This window comes from Oncorhynchus nerka, linkage group LG14 (assembly GCF_034236695.1).
Source record: "Oncorhynchus nerka isolate Pitt River linkage group LG14, Oner_Uvic_2.0, whole genome shotgun sequence".
NCBI classification, from domain to species: domain Eukaryota; kingdom Metazoa; phylum Chordata; class Actinopteri; order Salmoniformes; family Salmonidae; genus Oncorhynchus; species Oncorhynchus nerka.
Window position 1 is genome coordinate 30,382,303 of NC_088409.1, and position 27,208 is coordinate 30,409,510.

A 27,208-nucleotide genomic window follows, 5' to 3' on the forward strand; every position below is an offset into this window, starting at 1 on the left:
ACAACTATAGTTGCACTCCACTGATCACCCTATTGAAACAAAAAGGCACTCTTTCAACATAACACGTGGGAAATGGTTTAAAACGCAGATTTGGATGAAAATGCAGATTTCTGAACTCTAACGTGATCCCTTGTACAGTAAAGTTTGGTACAGTAGAGTCTACTGTACTGAATAGGGATCTTAACAGTTTATTGGTTAGCCGCCGAAAATACAGTTGACCGCTCATGCTTATCAGTCTATAGGTTAATTGGCATAATTTAGGGGAATTAAATTGTCCTTTTGTATTTTCACTGGTTCTCCTGTATCTTATTTATCGCATGTGCACAGCATACAGAGAATAGCCTATCACCTGTCAGAGAGCAGCTCCTCAAAAGATGGTACTGGAGTAAAACGTGCTTTTATATATTACTTTTTATTTCTCAATCTCAACTCGTAATTTAAGCTCGCCTCCCATTTCCCATTCGAGTGCATATGCTATAGTCAACGATAGTCAGGCTATCACCCACCACTTTGCAACATGAACTTTAGGCAGTATAATTGTTTGAAACCTGAAAGTTTTACTTTACTTCAAATAATGAGCCATTTCTTACCTGGCTTCAAGGTTGCCCAGAGAAAATCCAACCATAAAAACAGGCAATTATTTTATATAGACTTCCTCATGCCATTAACTTTAATTTCTCTAATGTTCTATTGATTTTCATATCAACTTTCTTTTGTTGGCTAGAAGCAAAAGGCACAATCCTAGTCATATTAACAACCCATCCTAGTTGTTGCTTTTAGATTCCCCCTCTTTTTGTGTGACAGATTTGAATCCCTGTCACACATGAATCGGCTCGCTTTAGGTGCACAGTTTTAGAACGGCTCTTTCCCGCATAATGCATTTGGCAAATGTTTGAAAATGACGTGTTATTAGCTGCTTCATTACAAGAGTTGCATGTTCCATAATAGGCTATAACATTTTGACTTTAAACAATAGGTGTGGTAGAGTTTGCATTTAAGCTCTTAATGAAAAAATGTCCTCTCCTTTTTAATGCATGGTATTTTCAGTTGGTCATGCCATTTTACTGTTTGTAACAATGTAGCTGTTTTATTGACCGGTTAATGATGGTCGGATAGTCGGCAGCAAAATTTACCAAAATTTGCAATCCTAGTACTGAACTGTGCTGTACTGTACCCTACATGGAAGTCTATGATTGGTTCAGATTTGTTCTGGACCAACCAAATTTGGTCTTAATTGGTGACAGAGATCATGAGAATAATGGCCAGTGTGTAGAATAATACCCATATATGCCAAGTAAGATATTGCATATTTTTTGACCTTTTGTGTACCTAATTCAGGATACATCACCATGAAGAGTGAAAATCATATCCATAATTATGCATTTCTGTGTTGTACAGATCAGAGACCGATTAGGTAATTCCGCAATCATTGTTCTGTTACCGGTTGTAAATTCACTTCACATAGTGTATTCAATAACCAAAATCGATTTTCAAAGTCGAGGTGTCATGTCATAGCTGACACTCCATTCTTTCTGCAGACATCTTTGAATCTGACGTTTTTGGAAAATGTGGTTGCATAAACAGAGGGAGATTTTACTGTTACCAAATTTAGCATCTGCACAGATATAAATGTATTTTTGTGAAATTTTCTGTGCAATTTGTTCAAAGTAGTCCTTGTGCATAGAGTTTGTTCGGTTTGTTCAACTTTGAAATCAATGTTTTTTTCTTTCGCATACATTTTAATGTAAAAAATAGGAGTCTCCACGTAATTCTGTTATCATGGAATAACCTACTCACTACATGACATTACACAATATCATTTTTGATTGCCCTGCCACTGTTCTCCCTCAAGATTGGGATATAAAACAAGATCCTGTGGTCAACAGTATTAGTACTAACATTCAATTGCATAGGCCTAGTTGTGTTCAGGTGTGTGTGTGTTAGGTTATTGTCACTGTTGTCAAAGCTTTTAGACCTAATTGTTGCATGTAAACTACTATTCATCAATTTCAAATGCATATTCGGTATCAAACTGTTGTGAGGTTATGTAAAATTGTGAAACAGTGGGAAAAAGAATGTTGGGTGTCCAAAGTTAATAATCTGACCTTGCCTTTCAGGGAGATGCTTTCACAGGATTTGAATCTGATCGTAAAGGATATAAAGGTCCCATACGGTCCAGACATAATCCCTCCAAAAGTAAGTATTAGCCTATTCTAAACCTATTCCCATCCCTTGCCACTGATCTATTATTCTTGGGCGGAATCGAGATTTTCATATTGTTATTCTGCCATACCGGGATGTACGGTATTACTGGTATAGCACACAAGAGGTTCAAAACACAAAAAAGGCCCATTGGCAGTCTATTACCAGAATTACAACAAAATTAGCACAATTAATGGCAAATTCTCATGGATGCTTTTAGCTGAATGCTAACGGGCACAAACAACCAAACCAATTGCAAAGACTGGCAAATCCAGCTAATAAGGTATAGCTAGTAGTAATTTCTGGTGTAGACATTTACAAGCTAAAGTGAACGAGAGAAATTGTGCAAATAAACAAATTTGTAATGCATGCTTGTCTGAAGGAAGAACAGCATCTGTATGCTGAGAAGAGGGGAGGAGAACAGAAAGGGTGAAAAAAACAATAGTTGGAAGCACAGAGAAGAAATGGCAACTGTACAGATAATTCATCCATAGCTCTTTGACTTATCAAACACGGCAGAAAGTTAACCGCCGGTCTCCTTGTTAATTCAGCCACTTACTTAGATAACTAACAAGTAACCAAATACACAGCTGGAGAGTATAGCACATCTTAGCCATCGGATATCTTAAAACTGTCTAACACTTAGTAGTGAATTGCATTCAAGTGTAACTTTATCACCTCATGTGCGCCACACAGAGAGTCACCGATAGATATTGAACACAATGGACTCACCAGCTCCCGCTTGCTCCCGAACACAACTGGCTGCTGTTCTGGGAAACGATGTTATGCTTCATAAATAAAAATGTGACTGGGGAAATAGGGCTGCACATTTTGGGGAATATTCAGAGGTGGAAACTTTCTGTGGGAATATATGGAAATATATGCAAATTAATATTAATACAATTTAAATGTAGATGCTTTTTGCATTGGATATATTTACCATATCATATGGAGACAAACATAAACCTTTTACCTCATCATAAGTAAACATAATAGCAAATTATTAAATCCTTCCAATGGAAAAAAAATAATTAAAAAATGTAGTTACTAATTGAACTTTAATTAAATGAGTTGACTCTTCACATGGGATGATTTCACTGAACAACAAAAGGGAATATATGATCCATTGCTTCTCCCAATAAATGTTTTCAACATACGTACATCTGTAAAATTATATAGTCTAGAAACTAAAGCTTTGGTCGTTTTCCTCTGTCTTCCATGTCTTCTCCCTGGACCTCCTCAATGTCCACCTCTTGAACATCAAGGTCCAACATGTACACTGCAGTGTGTATGGGCTTCAGGCAGAAGTCTTTGCGCTTTTTGATGCATTTCAGAACTGCAGTTTCCTCTGCTTTGAGCAACAGTGAAGTGGGCAGGGCCGTACGGATTTCTTCTCTTACATCTGCAAGCAGAGTCTGAACATCAGACAAGATGGCATTGTCTCCCTCAATCCGTGTAATGGCTACTGCTATAGGTTTCAGGCTGTTTACCACTCTCTTCCAAAATACATAATCCAGGAGGATCCTCTTGATGGGGCTGTCCATATTGGCAGACTGATATGGCCATTTCTAGGAGAGACCTCTTCCCCTCCAGGAGATTGTCAAACATGATGACAACAACACCCCAACGGGTGCTGCTGGGCAGCTTCAATGTGGTGCTCTTATTCTTCTAACTTTTCTTGGTGGTGTAGATTGCTGCTATAACTTGATGACCCTTCACATACCTAACCATTTCCTTGGCTCTCTTGTAGAGTGTATCCATTGTTTTCAGTGCCATGATGTCCTTGAGGGGCAGATTCAATGCATGAGCAGCACAGCCAATGGATGTGTCGGTAGAACTCTTCCACTTTAGACCAAGCAGCCTTCATGTTCGCAGAATTGTCTGTCAGGAGTGCAAATACCTTCTGTGGTCCACGTTCATTGACTGCCTTCAGCTCATCTGCAATGTGGAGACCGGTGTGTCTGTTGTTCCTTGTGTCTGTGCTCTTGTAGAATACCGGTTGAGGGGTGAGAGATGATGTAGTTAATTATTCCTTACCCACGAACATTCAACCACCCATCAGAGATGATTGCAATACAGTCTGCTTTCTCTATGATTTGCTTGACTTTCACTTGAACTCTGAACTATGCATCAAGCAAATTAGTAGATAAAGCATGTCTGGTTGGAGGGGTGTATGCTGGGCGAAGAACATTCAGAAATCTCTTCCAATACACATTGCCTGTGAGCATCCGAGGTGAACCAGTTGCATGCACAGCTCAAGCAAGACATTCATCAGCATTTATCTGACTACGTTCCTCCATTGAGTCAAAGAAACTTCTGATTCCAGGAGGACCATGAGCTGTTGCTATCGATAAGGTGTCTCATCATTTTCACCTCAAATAGAAGTAGAGGGACTTTTGTCAGAGGTTGCTTGTTGTGAGCGCTGAGGGAACTTTATGCACGTGGCAAGATGATTCTGCATCTTTGTTGCATTCTTCACATGATTTGGCACAGTATTTGCAAATGGGCACAGCTTTTCCTTCTACATTGACTGCAGTGAAATATCTCCACACATCAGATAGTGCCTGTGGCATTTTCCTGTAAAGATTAGAAAAAAATGTAAGAAAAACCAAAATACAATTCCATGTACAGATAAATAGTTAAACAGTTAGATTAAACAACTCCTTTGTAAGATAAATGTTTTAAAATGAAACGGATGGAAACGGATGAATTAACACTCCTCAGTTAGCAGGCTCATGCAAGATAAAACACACATGGTAGCAAACACTAACTAGCAGAATTTGTTAACCAGTTAGAAATGATTTTAACACACTTTGCTCTAGGCAACTATTTACTAGTTAACAAATGTATGTATGTCATATAAAATATATCCCCTCACCCAGTATTGTAATCAAAACCTACCAGAAAGCATGTAGTCCTTGGCTCAGACAGTGTATTAGTGTGCAAGATCTTGAGAATCAGCTGTACATGTGATGGAAGAGTGCACTGCACATGTGATGGAAGATGCCGTGGGTTGCAATTCCATTGAATTGGGGATAATTTAACCAAAATATGCCACAAGACCTAGAATTGCCTCATGTGTATCCCACATAAAAGGTTCACTGTTATAAGTTAACTTTTTTGATGAATTTAAGCAAAAGTCCCAGGCTTATCTTCCCATGGAAAATTCCCGGAAAGTTTCCGACCCTTTGCAATCCTTCTCATGACACCTAGGAAGTAAGTGTTAAGTTGGGGTAAATCCAACACACCACATCACTGAGTAACTCTCTTCATATTTACAATGTTATGGGTTTGCTTGTCATCGGCAACTGCTAGTGAGTTTTTTTAGGACAAAAAGAAACAGAATAGAGATAAGCACAAGTAAAATCCTTGAGGAAACCCTGGTTTGGTGTGCTTTCCAACAGCCACTGGAAGACAAGTTCACCTGTCAACAAGACAATAACCTACTACACAAGGACAAATATGTACATCAAATTTATATTTGTTACATGCGCCTAATACAACAAGTGTAGACCTTACAGTGAAATTCTTACTTACAGGCTCTAACCAATAGTGCAAAAAAGGTATTAGGTGAACAATAGGTAAGTAAAGAAATAAAACCGCAGTAAAAAGGCTATATACAGTAGCGAGTCTAAAAGTAGCGAGGCTACATACAGATACAGGTTAGTCAGGCTGATTGAGGTAGTATTTACATATGGTTAAAGTGACTATGCATATATTATGAACAGAGAGTAGCAGTAGCGTAAAAGAGGGGTTGGTGGGTGGTGGGACACAATGCAAATAGCCCGGTTAGCCAATGTTCTCGGGGGACTGGTTGGTCGGCCTGATTGGGGTTGTGTGTTCATGAATGTATAGTTAGTGACTATGCATATATGTTAAACAGAGTAGCATCTGCGTAAAATAGGGGTTGGGTTGGGGGGTGGCACACAATGCAAATAGTCCGGGTAGCCATTTGATTACCTGTTCAGGAGTTTTTTATGGCGTGGGGGTAAAAACTGTTGAGAAGCCTTTTTGTCCTAGACTTGGCACTCCGGTTCCGCTTGCCATGCGGTAGAGAGAACTATGCATGCATGCATACATACATACATGCATACAGTTGAAGTCGGAAGGTTACACACTTAGGTGGGAGTCATTAAAACTTGTTTTTCAACTTCACAAATTTCTTGTTAACAAACTATAGTTTTGGCATATCGGTTCAGAAATCTACTTTGTGCATGACACAAGTCATTTTTCCAACATTTGTTTACAGACAGATTATTTCACTTAATTCACTATCACAATTCCAGTTGGTCAGAAGTTTACATACAAAGTTGACTGTGCTTTTAAAACCGCCATTAAAAAGGCAGACTACGGTTTGCAACTGCACATGGGGACAAAAATGTTACTTTTTGGAGAATGTCCTCTGGTCTGATGAAACAAAAAATAGAACTGGCCATAATGACCATTGTTATGTTTTGAGGATAATGGGGGGGAGGCTTGCAAGCCGAAGAACACCATCCCAACCGTGAAGCACGGGGTGACAGCATCATGTTGTGGGTGTGCTTTGCTGCAGGAGGGACTGGTGCACTTCACAAAATAGATGTGGATATATTGAAGCAACATCTCAAGACATCAGTCAGGAAGTTGAAGCTTGGTCGCAAATGGGTCTTCCAAATGGACAATGACCCCAAGCATACTTCCAAAGTTGTGGCAAAATGGCTTTAGGACAACAAAGTCAAGGTATTGGAGTGGCTAGCACAAAGCCCTGACCTCAATCCTATAGAAAATTTGTGGGCAGAACTGAGAAAGCATGTGTGAGCAAGGAGGCCTACAAACCTGACTCAGTTACACCAGCTCTGTCAGGAGGAATTGGCCAAAATTCACCCAACTTATTGTGGGAAGCTTGTGGAAGGCTACCCACAATGTTTGACCCAAGTTAAAGGCAATGCTACCAAATACTAATTGAGTCTGAACTTCTGACCCACTGGGAATGTGATGAAATAAAAGCTGAAATCAATCATTCTCTACTATTATTCTGACATTTCACATTCTTAAAATAAAGTGGTGATCCTAACTGACCTAAGACATGGAATCTTTATTAGGATTAAATGTCAGGATCTGTGAAACTGAGTTTAAATGTACTTGTCTAAGGTGTATGGAAATGTCTGACTTCAACTGTACGTACCTACATACAGTGGTGTAAAGTACTAGTATTTTTACTTAATTAAGTAGTTTGTTTTACTACTTTTACTTCACTACATTCCTAAAGAAAATAATGTACTTTTTACTCCATTTTCTATGACACTCAAAAGTACTCGTTACATTTTGAATGCTTAGCAGGTCAGGAAAAGGGTCTAATTCACACACTTATCAAGAGAACATCCCTGGTCATCCCTACTACCTGAGCTGGAGGACTCACTGAACACAAAGTGCTTCATTTGTCAATTGTGTGTAAGTGTTGGAGTGTGCCCCTCTATCCAGAATAAGATGGTGGTCTGGTTTGCTTAATATAAGGACTTTGAGATGTATTTATACATTTACTTTTGATACTTAAGTATATTTAAAACCCAATACTTTTAGACTTTTACTCTGGTATTTTACTGGGTGACTTTCACTATTACTTGTAATTTTCTGTTCAGGTATATTGGGTACTTTTTCCACCACTGCAAGTCTATACTGGTGTTGCTTACGAAGACTACATTGAAGGTTACTGAGAGGCCTAGTTACAACTTATCCCTTAAATCTGCTTGAAAATCTATGGCAAGACTTGAAAATGGACATCGAGCTATGATCAGCAACCAACATGACAGCCTGCAGAATTTTAAATAGAGTAATGTGCAAATATTGTACAATTCAGTGGTGCAATGCTCTTATAGACTCACCCATAAAGCCTCACAGCTGTAATTACTGCCAACGGTGATTCTGACAACTATTCACACCCCTGAGTAAATATATATGTAAATTAGATTTGTGTATTTCATTTGCAATAAATTAGCAAATCTTTTTTTTTTCGTATTTTCACTTTGTCATTATGGGGTATTGTGTGTAGATGGGTGAGAAATTTCATTTTCAACCATTTTGAATTCCGGCTGTAACAACAATGTGGAATAAGAGAAGGGGTATGTATACTTTCTGAAGCCATTGTATATCAGCTTAGATATGATAGTAATTTCTTCTCTCATTTGTTCTTTTCCTCCATAAGGTGATCCTGTCCAAACAAAATCAAAAAGGATACGAGAGAAGCCACCCCTTGTAGTCACCCCAAAGGAGACAGATGAGTCTCCCACTCCTGAAGAAGATGCACAATCTTCACAAGAAATCCACTGTGCAATTTCTCCAGATGCAGTGTCTTCCAAGGATGGTAGGAAGAGTTCAAAAAACAAGCACTCAAACCCAGCAAAGGAGAGGCGTCCTGCGAAAAACGGGGCAGCTTTAACTCCAAGGATTACCATCAAGTTGGTGGCCAAGAAGACGGTGAGAAAGGAAAAGGGAGGACGTATAAAATCTGTGGAGAAGCTGAAGGTAAAAGGATTACATTTTCAATCAAAGGCTAATGACGTCAAAGGTGACCAGATCTCCAGTGCCCATGTCAAATTAAAGACCGAGACACAAGCTGATGAGGCACAGCATCTGAATGGCACTGAGGATGAGGGAGGCGGAGGAGCCATACCGGCAAGGAGGCGTGGTAGATCTGCCTCCAAGATCACTGAACCCTGTGTTCAAAGTGGGGCCAAAGTTGGGGATGTTGATGACCAAAAATCAGAGGGGGGTAGAAAATCAACAGGCAAACAGGACATTGCACTGGAAAGTGGAAATGCGGCGCCAAAAACAGACATTAAGAAATTCAAACGGAAAGAAAGAACCACAGAGGTAAGCACTGAAGTCAATAAACTGGTGATCCGGAGAAGAAGTAGAACTACTAATCCACCCTCCGAAACACATGAAGGCCTTGTAACAGAATCAAAAAACCAGAGCAATGACAAAGTATGTCTGGCAGAGTCATTGTTAGAGGTTTCAAGAATAGAGGAAGCCAAAACACCACCCAGAAAGAGTAGGCGTAAACAAAGCAAGGCACATCAAGGAGAGAAGATTGTCACAGAAATCCATGTTCCGTTAGCCACAGAACCTGAAAAGCCAATTGTTGAATCCAATGACGGTCTGGCTTTTAAAAATGATGATGACATAATCGGGATTCCAAGTTTTAAGCTGATTAAAATCAGAAACCCCAAATTGGAAGGCTCATCTCGGGCTGACAGTAAGGGCTCATCTCGTAAGAAGAAACGAAGCAAGTTTGTGTGGACACTTACATTGGTTAAGGGGAAAAGAAAGGACACCCAAGTGCAGAGCTCTGGAAATACTGTCAAAGGAACAGAGAAACAGCGGAATAACGCTGAATTAGACAAAGACTCTCTTTTTGAACCCAGTGTGATCAAGAGTGTAGAGAACCCTGAAGAGAAAGCGGCCACGAGTTGTACTACTTCCAGAGATGCTGAGCACACACATAATGAGAAGTCTTCCAAGAAGAAGATTAAGGAGACTTCGTCTCTTGAGGAAAAGTCATCTCTTCATGTTGAGGTGGGACAGGGAACGCAACCACATCCAGAGGAGGCCACTCAAACTGACTGTGGTGAGACTGTGGCAATGGTTGTTCCACCCCTTCAGATAAAAAAGGTCTCCTCACCCGGTAAACCTAAACGCTCAAAACCATCATTCCTGATCCATCAAACTACTCCTGCGCCTGAAGAAAAAAGGATCGTGGTAATCACAAAAGATTCAAGTGAAATTCTGGAGGAAAAAATGTCTTTATCAGACACAAATGCTGTGCCAACTCCCAAAGCAAGGAGGAGAAGACTGGTGAAGATGTCTACACCACGGAAGAAGCGTGGAAGTCATAAACCCTGGACAACCCACAAACACAAGCTTCAAACAAGTCCAAATGTGGAACATCCATCTGATGAACCTGCCAGTGAAGCAGAACCACAGACCAATGAGGTTTTGAAGACTGAGGTTTCCACATTGTCTGTTTCTAAACCTAGAAGGAGAAGAAGTTTGAGTGTTTCAGTTAGAAAGAGGCCAGGGAAGACGCAGATCTTACCTGAACCCACTGAATCTCCAAACACAGAGTTAGCCCCATCTGAACCACAGACAGAGGTCTCCACATTGTCTGTTGTCTCTAAACCTAGGAGAAGAAGTTCTAACCTTTCAATTAGAAAGAAGTCAAGGAAGACACCATCTGAAACTGCAAACACAGAGATGGCCCCATCTGAACAACAGAGAGAGGTCTCCACATTGTCTGTCTCTAAATCTAGGAGTAGAATAAATTCTATCCTTTCAATTAGAAAGAAGTCAAAGACACCAACATCATCTGAAACTCCCAACACCGAGATGGCCCCATCTGAACCAGAGACAGAGGAGGCCTGTAAGTTGTCTGTTGTCTCTAAACCTAGGAGAAGAACATCTAGCCTTTCAATAAGAAAGAAGTCAAAGACACCAACATCTGAAACTCCAACCACCGAGACGGCCCGATCTGAACAGCAGACAGAGGAGATCTCTACATTGCCTGTTGTCTCTAAATCTAGGAGGAGAAGAAATTCTAGCCTTTCAATTAGAAAGAAGTCAAAGACACCAACATCATCTGAAACTCCAAACACCGAGATGGCCCCATCTGAACCACATACAGAGGAGGTCTCTATGTTGTCTGTTGTCTCTAAACCTAGAAGAAGAACTTCTAGCCTTTCAATTAGAAAGAAGTCAAAGACACCAACATCTGAAACTCCAACCACCGAGACGGCCCGATCTGAACAGCAGACAGAGGATATCTCCACATTGTCTGTTGTCTCTAAATCTCGAAGGAGAAGAAATTCTAGCCTCTCAATTAGAAAGAAGTCAAAGACACCAACATCTGAAACTCCAACCACCGAGACGGCCCGATCTGAACAGCAGACAGAGGATATCTCCACATTGTCTGTTGTCTCTAAATCTCGAAGGAGAAGAAATTCTAGCCTCTCAATTAGAAAGAAGTCAAAGACACCAACATCATCTGGAACTCCAAACACAGAGATGGCCCGATCTGAACAGCAGACAGAGGAGATCTCCACATTGTCTCTTGTCTCTGAACCTAGGAGAAGAACTTCTAGCCTTTCGATTAGAAAGAAGTCAAAGACACCAACATCTGAAACTCCAAACATAGAATTAGCCCAATCTGAACCTGTGACTTTGGCTGACACTCAACCAGAGGTAAAGGTGGAGCCAGAGACTCAGCCAATAGGGAGTGGAAAGGTGCTGCTTTTGGAGCCCTCTGTTATTGAAAAGACAGAACGACGCCGTCATAGAAGTCTGTTCAAACATGGCAAAAAGAAGCGAAGAGCCTTGATTGGACAGAGGCAGAAACAAAGGCAGAGGCCAGAAGGGAGCACGAGTGATGAGAGTAAATTACCTGAAAGTAAGGTACCTGAAGCTGTTGAAGAGGTGGACCTAAAGGAAGTTTATTCCCCAGAGGCTGCTTCCACACTGGCAAGCTCTAAACTTATTGGTATCCTCAAGACCAAGAACAGAAGGAAAAAGGTCCCCACTTCAAGCCTTCAGTTCCTTGGTAGCAAAAGACCAAGAGCCAGGCCTAAAACTCTATCTAAGCAGGTAGAAATTGATCTCGCCCAGCAAATTTTGGAGGAGCAGGATATACAAGACACTGTGGATGATGAACCACAGTCTGATGCTTTTGATGACCAGCATGGTAAATCAAAGTACCTTAAAAACATAAAGCACTTCATCATGCCTGTTGTCAGTGCCCGGTCCTCACGGGTCATCAAGACTCCGCAGAGGTTTATGGATGATGCTGGCATGTCCGTTTTGCCCCGTAGAAACTCCCCGAAGAAAGGCCAACTATTCGGCTTACACCCACGCACCGGAAGGAAACGAGAAGATGGCACAGGTAGAGAGCTTACTCCTGATCTGCCTGTCGACGAGGAAGAATTTCTGAATGAGGCGCAGTTAGATGTCGATTTGTTCTCAACTCAGGAACTCGAAAAGGAAACCACTGACATGAGTGACGGCTTATCCTCCGGAAAGCAATTTGGAAAGAGGAGGTCCCTTTTGAGGAATCCCAGTTTCAAGTGGCATGTGCCAGGAGAGTCTGGTGAGGAGGTATATACACTGGACAAAACTCTTCAGAGCGAGTATGAGACTTTACTTTTATCCAAAGAAATCCAAATTGCTTCTGACCCATCAACCGATCCCCAGGAGGTTCAGAAAAAGAAAAGGTGCTACAAGTTCAACAAGCAAACATCTCACCTAAATATGTACAAGCGACTGAAGAAGCTGCAACCAGGACTTCCCAAAAGGAGAAGAAAAAATGTGATGACAGATGGTGTTTGCAATACTCTTCAATCTTCTGTTCATATGCTAGCGGAAGGTCTGGATGATGAAGTCAAGAGCATCTGTCTAAAGAAACGTCCCACAATCACAGCTCCAAGCAAACCCAAATCAAAGCAAGGCAAATCCAAGATCAAGATTGAGGACCTTGATAGCCCTGGGGTTGTGCGAAAAGTCTCTGTGTGTGTTCGGACTATGAACTCAAAGTTCTTAACATTTCAATATGGAGAACGTGAGGAGTTGACAGAGGAAGACAAAACAAATGCTGAGAATGTTATTGCAGGTAAGAAAAGAGCTAACAATCAATTCATGCGTATAGTTGTTCAACATTAGCTTGCTTGATAAATAACTGCACATTATGTAAACCTGGTATTTTTGTTTATTTGTATGTTACTTGGTTTAATATGTATGTTTTCACTGCTTGAACTACCCTGGAAAGTAAAGTGACATACCTTTTGGACTTTCTCTGTCGCAGAAGCAGGAAAGCTTGAGTCACAGGAACTGCATCTGGACACGATCGCTGAGCCTGACCGTGCTGCTGCTGAGGAGAAAGGAGCCACCCAGAGAGTTTGCCTCACAGGGGCCAATAAGAGGATGTTCAATCTGCTCAAGAAAGCCAAGGTCCAGCTCAACAAGATTGACCAGCAGAAACAACTCAAGTCCTCAGGGGTAATAATTGTCTCACTCATAAAAAGAATACACTTTAAAATGGCCATGCAGACAGTTATTTCTTTGCACTAAACAACATGCATGATGGGACTTTTTTCTGATACAGAATATGCTTTATGTTTCCCCTCATTGTCATTAAATAGGATGATATTCATTAACATCTATTGTGATATCTCTGGAGAGCTTCCTGTGTAAGCCCATAGTGATGAAACATGTTACCTGCAGCTTCTATCAGGGCCTGCTGGCTCCAGAGATGCAGCAGGGAAGAGACAAAGGAGGAAACCGAAAGAGCAGCTTGAGCCTGTTGCCTCAAACATGACTGACCCTCCCCTGTCACAGGTATGGGCATATGAACACAATCCTGGTCTGTGCTGTTCTCTGCATATTTTATCTTCAGTGTCTCTCGCTTTTCAATGTGTCTGAATGCAACTTTGTCTCTTTCTCTTACTCAATAAAGTATCAGTATGTTGTTTCTTCCTCACTAAGACCCACCTATTCTGGTCATAAATACATTTTTCATTGTGATAAAAGAATGTGTCATAACAGCATCCCTCCCTGTCCCCCTCTCTCCTTGTTACCAGGAGTTCCGCAGAGCGGGGGGTCCACGCATCAAACACGTGTGCCGTGCAGCAGCTGTGGTGTTGGGCCAACCTCGTGCACTGGTGCCCGATGACATGATCCCCAGACTCAGTGCGCTGCCTCTGCATGAGAGAACTGGCATATCTCCCTCTGGCAAGAACCAAGGTAGAGCTTCAAGCTTTCAAAACGGATTATCAATGCAAATCTCTCAACAAACTTTTTTAAGTGACATCATGCGTTCTTGTCTTTCCCCACAACTTTCTTTGACTTTCCTATGAAAGATATCATAATCATATACCTTACCTATTGCAGGTGGTCGGTCTCCCTCTGGGCCAGACAGCCCTGGGCTGCCGGACCAGAAGGTTACCAAGGTCAGGAAGTCGGGAGCAGGTTTTGCTAAACAAAAGAGCCTTGGACCATTCGGGCTCCGCTCTCGGAGGTGTGGGATCTGCAAGGGCTGCAACCATGAGGAGGACTGTGGCGAGTGCATGAACTGCCTGGACAAACCCAAATTTGGAGGGCCCAATACGAAGCGACAGTGCTGCGTGTAAGTGTACTGCTCGTCAGAATTGCAAAGGTGACCAACTCGCATATATGCTACTGAATTATATAGATTGAATAGACAACTAAATGACAAATGTATTTCTCTCTCCAAAAGATATAAAAGATGCGATCAGATTGAAGACAGAAAGGCACGTCGTCTGAGTGGCAAGTTTCCGAGAGGTCCTGGGAAGCGCAGGCGGCACTCCCTCAGCGTGGGTCAGTCTAGCAATGAGGAAGTTGATGGGATGGAGGTGGGGGACAGCCAGAGCCCATCTGTGAGGAAGCAGCCGCGGCGTTGTGTGAAGCCGCGCTCCTACTTTGACCTGCTGGACTATGACTCCGACCTGGAGATCACTGTGGGCTCCAACTCTGCCTCCCCCGGCCGGAGGAGAGGCCCCGGCCCACGCAGCCAAGGTAGTAATATAACATTATTGAGAAGTGATCATACAAAGGGATTTTCCTCTGTTTATTTAATATTGTCAGATCTTCTAGAACAGGTATTCCCAAACTGGGGTACGCACAATGCTGTCGGGGGGTACGCCAAATAAAAATGTGATTCAGTTTTAAAAAATAAATAAATAAAAATTCTTCACATTTTCAAACAGTCCATTTAATAAGGCCCACGTCCATAGAGACACATACCAGCTCTACTGGTAGTACTACACCTGCACCTGACAGTTGTGAATCTGATGCAGCCGAAGAGCTACTGCCCCCTTCCCCAGGAAAACACTGAACAACAGACAGGGACATTGGACCATCGAAGAGGTGCAAATATGATGACAACTACATTGATTTGGGGTTCATTTACATTGGGAGTAGTGCTTTTCCTCAGCCACTGTGTGTTATATGTGTAAAATAACTCAATGAAACCTTCACTCTTGCACAGACATTTAGAAACAAAACATACCAATTTGAAAAATAAGCCAAAGCAGTTTTTTGAGTGAGAATTAAGATGACTTTTGAGTAGTAAGTCATGTATAAAGCAACAGATGCCATTTATAAGAAGGGGCTAGAAGCATCTTATATGGTGAGCTACAGAGTGGCTAGGAAAGGCAAGCCCCATACTATTGTGAAGGACTTAATTCTTCCTGCTGATGTGGATATGGCTGGGGGGAAAGGCCAAATAAACTATGACATGGCAGATGTTTTGAAACAATTACTGCTTCCCAAACAAGCCAGTAAATTCTATATGTTACAGCTGGATGAGTCAACAGACGTGGGCCTGGCACAGCTTCTGGTATAGGTCCGTTACGTTTATGGGGGAAGACATCCTCTTCTGCAAACCAGAACAACAGGAGAGGATATTTTTAAAGTACTGGACATCTTTGTGACAATGCTGGGCCTTGTGAAATGGACTTTGGTGGTCAAGATGTGTTGGTATCTGTACTGATGGTGCAAAAGCCATGACAGGGAGACATAGTGGAGCGGTAACGCGTGTGCAAGCAGTTGCTCCCGACGCCACTTGGGTACACTGCAGCATCCACCGAGAGGCTCTTGCTAACAAGGGAATGCGCAGCTTGAAAGACGTTTTGGACACTACAGTGAAAATGGTTAAATTTTAAAGCAAGCCCCCTGACCTCTCATGTATTTTCTGCACTATGCAAGGATATGGGCAGTGACCATGTAACGTTTTAACCACACACAGAAGTGCAATTCTCTTTACTGACCATAATTTTCACTTGTATATACTGCTTGCATGATGACGAGTTTCTCACACGACTGGCCTATCTGGTTGATGTTTTTTCTCGCCTGAATGATCTGAATCTAGGATTACAGGGACTCTCTGCAACTATATTCATTGTGTGGGACAAAATTGAGGCTATGATTAAGAAGTTGGAGCTCTTCTGTCTGCATTAACAAGGACAACACACAGGTCTTTCCGTCATTGTAGTTTTTTTTAATGTGCAAATTAACTCAAGCTTACGGACAATGTCAAATGTGATATAGCGAAGCACCTGAGTGAGTTGGGTGCGCAATTACGCAGGTACTTTCCCGAAATGGATGACACGAACAACTGGATTCGTTATCCCTTTCATGCCCTGCCTCCAGTCGTCTTACCGATATCTGAACAAGAGAGCATCTTCGAAATTGCAACAAGCGGTTCTGTGAAAATTTAATTTAATCAGAAGCCACTGCCAAATTTCTGGATTGGGCTGCGCTCAGAGTATCCTGCCTTGGCAAAACACGCTGTTAAGACACTGATGCCCTTTGCAACCACATACCTATGTGAGAGTGGATTCTCGGCTCTCACTAGCATGAAAACTAAATACAGGCGCAGAACGGGGTGTGGAAAATGATTTAAGACTGAGACTCTCCAGTACAACCCAACATTGCTATGTGCATCCTTTCAAGCACACCCTTCTCATTAACCTGTGGTGAGTTATTCACAATTTTCTATTAACAAATAAAGATTTATATGCAAGATTGCTAAATAAAGAGCAAATATTATTATATTATTATTTGTGCCCTGGTCCAAAAAGAGCTCTTTGTCACTTCCCACAAGCCGGGTTGTGACAACAACTCACATAGATTCTTGTGTTTTAATAAATGTATAGTGTGTGTGTGGCAGGCTTTACAATGATGGCAACAAACAATATTTGAGAGTGCGCTGACCCTGGTATTAGTGCAGCTGAAGGTTGAATATTTGAAGGGGTACGGGACTATAAAAAGTTTGGGAACCACTGTTCTAGAAGATCCCGTTCATAGCTGTGAGGTAATGCATTAACTCTGAAGTATTAACGCTGTATGTCTAATGACCACTGCAATGGTTCCTTTTCGTCTTCAGACTTTGTCTCTCTGGATGGATTCCTGGGAGATCTGTCGGATGACTGTGTGAGACATCGCAGGCTGCACCACCGAGTCCCTCCTGGTCGCCGTAAAACTGACAAGGTAAAGAATCACAACAGGGCTGCTGCTCTGATGCCACTGAGCAGGCGGTGCATGAATTGACAGTTTCTGGGTCTCCTAGGTGTATAACACAAAGGATCTCCACAACCCACTCCCCACCCTTCTCTCTCTCTCCAATCTCTCCATCTTTCCACTCACTTCGTGTTCCCTCTGCTGCACCTCATGGTGGGATTCCCTGTCCTCTCTTCCTTCTCTAATTCTGAGTTAAGCTGCTGCTTGCTTATAGGTGCTCGTGGCAGATAACGCTGGTGCTCTTTTGCTTTGGCCTCAGCAGTCCCACCCTTCACAGGCACAGCAGAAGCAGACAGGCCCGTTGAGCGGTGGTGTCTACAGCTGGCTGGACGATGACCACCAGGGAGAGGGAGAGTCAGAGGGGCTGTCGGCGGAGCAGCTACTTGCACAGATGACTCAGTCCCCCCGACACCCACAGCTAGACCTGGAGCTATCCTCCTCCTACCCCGAGGACCAAGGGTCTCCCCACCCCTGGCGCCTGCTATCCCACACTGGGGCCACTCCGGGGTGGCCAAGGGCCAGGGTAGGGGGTGAGAGGGGAAGGATGTTGGTGGAGGCGGGGTGGGGACGAGCCCGGTTTCATCCTCCGTCATATTTTTCCCAGAATCCTCTGGAACAGACGCCACCCAGCGTCCTGGCCGCCCTAGCCAATGGATTCGACCAGAGGGAGAGGGAGCCCTCCGAGCCTACGCACAAGATCGGCGTGGACTTCAAGGTCGGATGCTTTTCCCTGACTCTTGTAGCTGTGTTTTTAGAGATCTCATTTACCAGTTAGCTACTGATTTTGCTTGTCGAGCCAATCCAGAAAAATATAGGCCCAACGCAAGTGCATTGATTTAAACAACTGAACTTGAGCCTTGCATTATAATTATGCAATAAAGCAGAGGAGGTGTGGTTTATTTCAGCAGTAAGGCCCGAGGGAGTGTGGTATATGGCCAATATACCACGGCTAAGGGCTGTTCTTAAGCACGACGCAACACGGAGTACCTGGACACAGCCCTTAGCCGCGGTATATTGGCCATATATCACAAACCCCTGAGGTGCCTTATTGCTATTATAAACCATTTACCAACAGAGTTAGAGCAGGGCTCATAGCTTTCAGCATTCAGGGCTTGAACCACCCAGTTTATAATGGCCAATATACCAGAAATCCCTGAGGTGCTTTATTGCTATTATAAACTGTTACCAACATAAATATAACAGTAAATAAGTTGTTTTGTGTCATATCCGTGCTATATTGTATGCAAAATACACGACAAGAATGCTGTTTCAGCCTATTAGCATCCAGGACCCAAACTACTCTGTTTATAACCATGGTTAAATTAGCCATTATCATCATCAGGTTTTGTCTTTGGTTTGGTTTATTTCTGTAATACCCTTATCTATCCACTGGATGTCAGTGTTCTTCTACATCAAGAGTCCAGAAGGCTGTTTCCCATCTCTGTATCTCCCACGCCTGTGTCTGACTCTGTCCTGCGGGCCTCAGTATGAGAGGTGAAAGCTGTGTCTAAGCCTCCCCTGTCTGCCATGCAGGAGGACTGTGACCTCCAGAATGTGTGGATGATGGGAGGCCTGAGTATCCTGACCTCTGTACCCATCATGCCCCCCTGTGTCTGCCTGCTGTGTGCCAGTAAAGGACAACAAGAGGTAAAGGCTCACAACATGGCTCTGTTATTACAATGTCCCATTGGAGGAATGTCTTTGTTTTCAACACTGATATTTGCTATAGGATGTTTTGACATGTAGGATGTTTTTGTCAATGTATGGCCATGATGGATCTTTTGAATCCACCATTGGAAGGTCTTAAACCTGCAGACTGTTATCTGTTCCTATCCTAGCAAATGCTGTACTGCCAGGTGTGCTGTGAGCCATTCCACCGGTTTTGCCTTGAGCCAACGGAGCGGCCCTCCGAGGAGAACAAGGAGAACTGGTGCTGTCGTCGCTGCAAGTGCTGCCATATATGTGGTAGAAAAAACAAGCACTCCAAGGTATGGGTCCACACAAGGCCCCAGTCACTCCTGAGAACTTAAACACCTGGTCACTAGTTTTTAGGCTATATCTAGGGTCTATAGTTAACCCATAGACTGAAGAGGAAGTGACACTCCACTCTGTTTATTTTCTGGTTCAATGAGAGTTGATGAACTGAGTAGACCAGATCTAGCTGCTATTGATGTCTATGGGAGAGACACTTAAGTAGACCACAACAGACATTTTGTTAAATTGTTAACGGCCTGAGTGTGAACTATCTTCATATATCCACCATATATCCAAACAGTGACATCAGTGTTGCCACCAATCGTATGTGTAACTCTAATACTGTATCTCTCTGGTGTTCCTCAGCCTCTGCTGGAGTGTGACAGATGTCAGAACTGTTATCACCCTTCATGCCTGGGGCCTAACTACCCCAAACCCAACAGGAGGAGGAAGGCCTGGGTGTGTATGACGTGCATCAGGTGTAAAAGCTGTGGGGTTACACCAGGGAAGAGTTGGGACACCGAGTGGAACCACGATAAAGGACTCTGTCCAGACTGCACCAAGCTCCACGACCAAGGTAAGATGAAGTGAACGCTTTGGGGAAGTTGATCTGCAAACACTAATGTTAAAACATAAGACAAGTTCATTTATTTGATTTCACTGTGCATATGGGAATGGCAGGATATTGACGGTATCTCTTTCTGAAGGCAACTACTGTCCGATCTGCTTCAAGTGCTATGAGGACAGTGACTACGACAGTCAGATGATGCAGTGTGCCACCTGTAACCACTGGGTCCATGCCAAGTGTGAGGACCTGACAGGTGGGTCTTCCAGTGTTACGCCCAACTTCTTCTGCTGTGTAACGGGCTCCCATGCTCAGCGGTACCTTTCACAGGGATGCCAACTCGTCACTTTTCTGTGATATTTGCCTTTTGATCTCAGAATAAAGGTCATCCACGTGAGTCATGTAGATCTGACAAAAAGTGCGTAGATAACTCATTGAGTTATAACGTTGAGGCCCCAACAGATCTTCTCCCTGTGTGATCACCTCTGCGTCCTACAAATAGAATACCAAGGTTTAGATCGTGATGTCATATCAGAACGAGTGCTTCATCCAATATCACGTGTGACAGCTGTGAGCAGCCAGCTGCGTCCCACTAACCAGCCGTTAGCCTGCTCAGCGGCCTCTCTCCATCTGTTTTTTCTGCACATCTCTATCACTTTTAAAATGCTATTTAGCCGTGATGGCGAGCTGGCGTGTGCAGATAGTGATGTGGTTTGTGTTACATTTGTTAAATAATTGGAGCTGCTCGCAGTGCAAGGGAAGTAGATACATATTACTCTGTATTAGGATACTTGGTCTGGTAGCACATCCTTAGTAAAGTGTTGGTGTGGTGACAACCCCACTCTGAAAATAGGCATATTTTCTTGCAGTTTACGTAGTATTTTTTTGTGCGTTTCTGTGCGAAGAATTTCTGTCACCTTTTTAGGCCCTCAACAGTTTACATCCCCACTTTCACAATAGAGAACATACACTGAGTGTACAAAACATTAAACACCTGCTTTTTCCATGACTGACTGACCAGGTGAATCCAGTTGAAAGCTATGAGCCCTTATGGATGTTACCTTCAATCAATGTAGATGAAGGGGAGGAGACAAGTTAACCTCTCTTGGGTAGGGGGCAGTTTTTTCACCTCTGGATGAAAAGCATGCCCAAAGTAAACTGCCTGTTACTCAGGCCCAGAAGCTAGGATATGCATGTAATTGGTAGATTTGGATAGAAAACACTCTAAAGTTTCTAAAACTGTTAAAATAATGTCTGTGAGTATAGCAGAACTGATATGGCAGGCGAAACCCAGAGGACAAACCATCCTCTGACTATCTGTGAGACTTACTCCCCATCCTCCCTCAAGATAGGGAGACCCTGGGAAGTACTCTGTGGCCCCAGCCAAGGTCAGCACCGAATCTTGCTCAGACAATCTGTTTTTAAGATACAATAATAGACATAAACTACACACAAGGATATATAATTCTACTAACTAAAACCACACACATCATTAGAGTAATCTCATGATTCTAGTCAATTTCATACAATCATATGGTTTCAGGGTGGAATATTCTAATCATTCCTATGAACATATAAATCCCATTATCACACATATTTTCTAGAATGTTAAATATTTGATTTTGGTATTTTTGAATTTCACGCTCTGCGGATTTCACTGGATGTTGGTCAGGTGGGACACTACCGTCCCACAACCGATACTATGAAAGCTTAACCAACTTTATTCTTCCCAGAGGGTCAGTACAGATCATTCAGACAAAACATGTTTCCACCAACACAAGTGTATATATACTCCAATTTAGATGCACTCCTCCTTCTCTCCAACCCTTACATCTTTTATGGTTCGACAGGAAGGCGAAGTGATGGGGTAATAAACCGTTTCTTCTCCCTTAAGGTGACCTGACCTCAACCCCCTTGATGCCTAATCCAAAGCTCTCCACCTATAGCAATCATGTGATTGCCTCCCCTCTACTCAGCACATTCCAAAGCCATCTGGCTCCTACAGATAACCATTCACTTCTGATATAAAAACCAGTCTGTTTCACTCCTCAGATACTATAGTATTACTTCTGATGTGTCATGTCTCTAACAATAACAATGTTCCAAGTTTAAGAAGTCAGAACCCAGAATCTAACAGTATCAAGAATGGTCCACCACCCAAAGGATATCCAGCCAACTTGACACAACTGTGGGAAGCATTGGTGTCAACATGGGCCAGCATCCCTGTGGAACACTTTAAACACCTTGTAGAGTCCATGCCCCAACAAATTGTCTCTAGCCTAAACGGTTACAAAAATATGACTCATAGTACCAGAGATGCCTTTTTTATTTGTATCAGGATTCGCATGCATTTTATATATCACAAACCATGACGCGGGACGTTTTGAACAAACCCCGGGTTGCTCATTGATTTGACATCAAATAACGTTGTTCAGTCATGTTACCTAACAACCTGGTAACTTGACAGTAGGTTTGGGCAAATTTGATTGGTATACGAGGAAAGGAATTTGGGTCTGCTACTCATGAGATGTGCTTTAAATGTAGGCTTCATATAGACCTAATGTAAGCCTGAACTATATAAAACATCTATTTCTGGTGCTCCTTAAATTCTGTTTGGTGCCTAATGTTTTAAGTTGGGCTCAGTGTGTGTATGTGTGTTTGTGGGAGAGAGTGATGTTTGAGCATGAGGGAGACAGTGTGTGAGGAAGGGAGGGTGAGTGTGTGTCAACTGAAGAGTAAAGAAGGTTTCATGCAGTGTCTTCTCCTTACTGACACAATGACATGCAGATCATTATGCGTCTATTTCACAGGAGGTTGGTGGCACCTTAATTGGGGAGGACAGGCTTGTGCTAATGGCTGGAGCGGAATTTGTGGAATGGTATCAAACACATGGTTTATATGTGTTTGATGCCATTCCATTTGTCTTGTTCCAGCCATTATTATGAGCCGTCCTCCCTTCAGCACCCTCCACTGATATATATTCCTTCCTCCCATTCCTCCAGCCAAATCACAGGTAGGGCTTTGCAAATATCAGAAAATCAGCCATTCTATGCGGTATTCTATTAAGTTCATTATGTTTTATTGAGTACAAGTGTGGTTTTTGGAGAACATTTAGAAAAGCATCCAGGGGATGCTAGGCCACTGATACTGCTCGGTGTCGTGATACTTCGCCTGGTATTGTATCGTTTGTAAAATGTTGGTATTGTGACACGCCTACACTGTATATTGACACAAGTCAGAACATCCGGTGCAATGAGCCCAGTAGCATTAAAGAGCATTCAACAAATGACTCATCACATTAAGCACAGGAGTTTCCGATAGAGAACTAGTATGAAAGGTCGAATGAATTACGTGGGTGATTCTCAAAATAGTTATTTAATGTAATGCCCTGATGTCACTTTCTGCCTGAAGGAGTAGTAAAAATGCACGACTAGAGTTCTGCTTTCTTGCTTTGTCCTTTTGCTATCGGGGTTACCCAGAAACATACAGTTGAAGTTCGGAAGTTTACATACTCTTAGGTTGTGGTCATTAAAACTCATTTTTCAACAACTCCACAAATTTCTTGTTAACAAAATATAGCTTTGGCGTTCTGTCTCCTAGAGATGAATGTACTTTGGTGCGATAAATGCAAATCAATCCCAGAACAACAGCAAAGGACCATGTGACGATGCTGGAGGAAACCGGTACAAAGTATCTATATCCACAGTAAAACGAGTCATATATCGACATAACCTGAAAGGCCGCTCAGCAAGGAAGAAGCCACTGCTCCAAAACCGCCATTAAAAAAAGCCAGACTACGGTTTGCAACTGCACATGGGGACAAAGATTGTACTTTTTGGAGAATGTCCTCTGGTCTGATGAAATAAAAATAGAACTGTTTGGCCATAATGACCATCGTTATGTTTGGAGGATAAAGGGGAGGCTTGCAAGCCGAAGAACCCTATCCCAACCTTGAAGCATGGGGTGACAGCATCATGTTGTGGGGGTGCTTTGCTGCAGGAGGGACTGGTGCACTTCACAAAATAGATGGCATCATGAGGATGGAGAAAATTATGTGGATATATTGAGGCAACATCTCAAGACATCAGTCAGGAAGATAAAGCTTGGTCGCAAATGGGTCTTCCAAATGGACAATGACCCCAAGCATACTTCCAAAGTTGTGGCAAAATGGCTTAAGGACGTCAAGGTATTGGAGTGGCCATCACAAAGCCCTGACCTCAATCCTAAAGAAAATTTGTGGGCAGAACTGAAAAAAGTGTGTGAGCAAGGAGGCCTACAAACCTGACTCAGTTACACCAGCTCAGCTCTGGAGGAATGGGCCAATATTCACCCAACTTATTGTGGGAAGCTATTTGGCTTAGCTGTATGTAAACTTCTGACTTCAACTGTATATAATTACAAAGTTTCCCATCTTGTGCTTTTGTAGTGTTTTTTTCTCCAGTTATGAAGAAGTTGACCTTTGCTCTCAGGAACATGTTTCTCACATTTTTTGTTGTTGTCTAGTTTCAGTTAGTTTTCCTTGGAATTTACGCCATAGGAAAGGCATGTGGGTACCGAGAGGATGTATGGGGAGTGCGTAGCTCTGTTTAGGACGCATGGGGAGTGAGTAGATTTTTTTTTTTTTACAGACAAATCTGTTTGTATATATAGAAGCCAGAAAACAGAGTTTAAATTAAGCCCATAAACTCGATAGATCAATATATTCCCAAGTACCTGGGAGAGAGTGAGTGGTAATCTATGTACAGTGGGGCAAAAAAGTATTTAGTCAGCCAACAATTGTGCAAGTTCTCCCACTTAAAAATATGAGAGGCCTGTAATTTTCATCATAGGTACACTTCAACTATGACAGACAAAATGAGGGGGAAAAAATCCAGAAAATCACGTTGTAGGATTTTTAATGAATTTATTTGCAAATTATGGTGGAAAATAAGTATTTGGTCACCTACAAACAAGCAAGATTTCTGTCTCTCACAGACCTGTAACTTCTTCTTTAAGAGGCTCCTCTGTCCTCCACTCGTTACCTGTATTAATGGCACCTGTTTGAAGTTGTTATCAGTATAAAAGACACCTGTCCACAACCTCAAACAGTCACAATCCAAACTCCACTAGGTCCAAGACCAAAGAGCTGTCAAAGGACACCAGAAACAAAATTGTAGACCTGCACCAGACTGGGAAGACTGAATCTGCAATAGGTAAGCAGCTTGGTTTGAAGAAATCAACTGTGTGAGCAATTATTAGGAAATGGAAGACATACAAGACCACTGATAATAATCTCCCTCGATCTGGGGCTCCACACAAGATCTCACCCCGTGGGGTCAAAATGATCACAAGAACGGTGAGCAAAAATCCCAGAACCACACGGAGGGACCTAGTGAATGACCTGCAGAGAGCTGGGACCAAAGTAACAAAGCCTACCATCAGTAACACACTACGCCGCCAGGGACTCAAATTCTGCAGTGCCAGACGTGTCCCCCTGCTTAAGCCAGTTCATGTCCAGGCCCATCTGAAGTTTGCTAGAAATCATTTGGATGATCCAGAAGAAGATTGGGAGAAATGTCATATGGTCAGATGAAACCAAAATATAACTTTTTGGTAAAAACTCAACTCGTTGTGTTTGGAGGACAAAGAATGCTGAGTTTCATCCAAAGAACACCATACCTACTGTGAAGCATGGGGGTGGAAACATCATGCTTTGGGGCTGTTTTTCTGCAAAGGGACCAGGACGACTGATCCGTGTAAAGGAAATAATGAATGGGGCCATGTATCGTGAGATTTTGAGTGAAAACCTCCTTCCATCAGCAAGGGCATTGAAGATGAAACATGGCTGGGTCTTTCAGCATGACAATGATCCCAAACACACCGCCCGGGCAACGAAGGAGTGGCTTCATAAGAAGCATTTCAAGGTCCTGGAGTGGCCTAGCCAGTCTCCAGATCTCAACCCCATAGAAAATCTCTGGAGGGAGTTGAAAGTCCGTGTTGCCCAGCAACAGCCCCAAAACATCACTGCTCTAGAGGAGATCTGCATGGAGGAATGGGCCAAAATACCAGCAACAGTGTGTGAAAACCTTGTGAAGACTTACAGAAAACGTTTGACCTCTGTCATTGCCAACAAAGGGTATATAACAAGGTATTGAGAAACTTTTGTTATTGACCAAATACTTATTTTCCACCATAATTTGCAAATAAATTCATAAAAAAACCTACAATGTAATTTTCGGGATTTTTTTTCTTCTCATTTTGTCTGTGTACCTATGATGAAAATTACAGGCCTCTCATCTTTTTAAGTGGGAGAACTTGCACAATTGGTGGCTGACTAAATACTTTTTTGCCCCACTGTATAACAACAAACCAATCGGGTGTTAAAGCGACGTGGCGACTCAACCATGACTTCCCTCAGAGGAAAAGACAAGGAACAACTTGGAGATGCAGAGGAGAGTAATGAACATCTAAGGGGTATCCAGGAAGGCGTACCTAAAAGGCTCTTGATGCTCACCAAACAAACCATTTGTGGTTAAAAATGTAGATTTGCTCAAAGGTAGTAGTCTTATCGTGCCAGACACGCACCAACAAGGCATGTGTATGGGCGAACAAGACGACAAAATTAGCCTTTTGGAAACACAGCTGCGAACTTTGGACGATGAATTGGACCACACAAGAAAATACTGTAGAACAAGATGAAACATGAGAATATTGTCCTTACCGGAAGACAACGAAAAAGAAGCCCTTTCCAGCTACATGGTCAAACTGATTTCAGAGGAACTTGATGTGGGTATATCACCAGAAGATCTGGAACGGTTCCATTGGATCGGCGTGAAATAGAAGAAAGCTAAATCCCCTTGGATGGTAATCTTCAAGTTGTGGAACTTTCGGTCCAAAGTCAACATTCTGAAGGCACAGGGGTGTAAAGAAATTCAAATCCATGGCCAATCCATTATATTCATCCAGACTTGTCTGCTAGGCTGTGAAAAAAACGCTATGAATTCATTCCGATCAGATGGTCACTGGAGAAAAGTGAAATCAAAACTTATCTACGATTCTTGGCAATGATGTGGGTTTAGAAGGGAAAGCAAATAATGGAATTCACAAGTGCAGATGAGGCCCTGGACACGAAGGAAGAATCCCTTCCTGTTGAAGGAGAGATCTCTTATCTGAGGAAAGGAAGAAGCGGGAAAAGGTGATCAACACTCTAGGCTACATACAGGGATGTCTAGGACCAGCACATTGTAAATTGAGGCATTATTATTCCCCCACAATATAATCTATACACTACCTTCCCCAAGTAATTATTCTTCAATATGAAGTAATGATAGAAGTAACCGATGCCAATGGGCTGAACAGACATTGAAAAGACAATTCAAAGGGGTAAATGTATGCACAATGCATGTACAGTGCCTTCAGAAATAATTC

The 27,208-nt window shown here is 42.5% G+C and overlaps 1 protein-coding gene across 3 annotated transcripts in view; it reads left to right on the forward strand.

The window, feature by feature from the left end:
- kmt2bb (lysine (K)-specific methyltransferase 2Bb) overlaps positions 1-27,208 on the forward strand; it is a 59,031-nt gene that overhangs the window by 4,583 nt on the left and 27,240 nt on the right. For all 3 annotated transcript variants that reach the window (XM_029679207.2, XM_029679209.2, XM_029679208.2), the window contains exons 2-14: positions 2,118-2,196; positions 8,384-12,835; positions 13,028-13,221; positions 13,447-13,560; positions 13,803-13,965; positions 14,113-14,347; positions 14,459-14,757; positions 17,129-17,232; positions 17,867-17,977; positions 18,796-18,909; positions 19,101-19,250; positions 19,603-19,813; positions 19,944-20,057. In XM_029679207.2, coding sequence (XP_029535067.2) covers positions 2,118-2,196; positions 8,384-12,835; positions 13,028-13,221; positions 13,447-13,560; positions 13,803-13,965; positions 14,113-14,347; positions 14,459-14,757; positions 17,129-17,232; positions 17,867-17,977; positions 18,796-18,909; positions 19,101-19,250; positions 19,603-19,813; positions 19,944-20,057 — 6,340 coding nt within the window. The remainder of the gene's footprint in view (positions 1-2,117; positions 2,197-8,383; positions 12,836-13,027; positions 13,222-13,446; positions 13,561-13,802; positions 13,966-14,112; positions 14,348-14,458; positions 14,758-17,128; positions 17,233-17,866; positions 17,978-18,795; positions 18,910-19,100; positions 19,251-19,602; positions 19,814-19,943; positions 20,058-27,208) is intronic.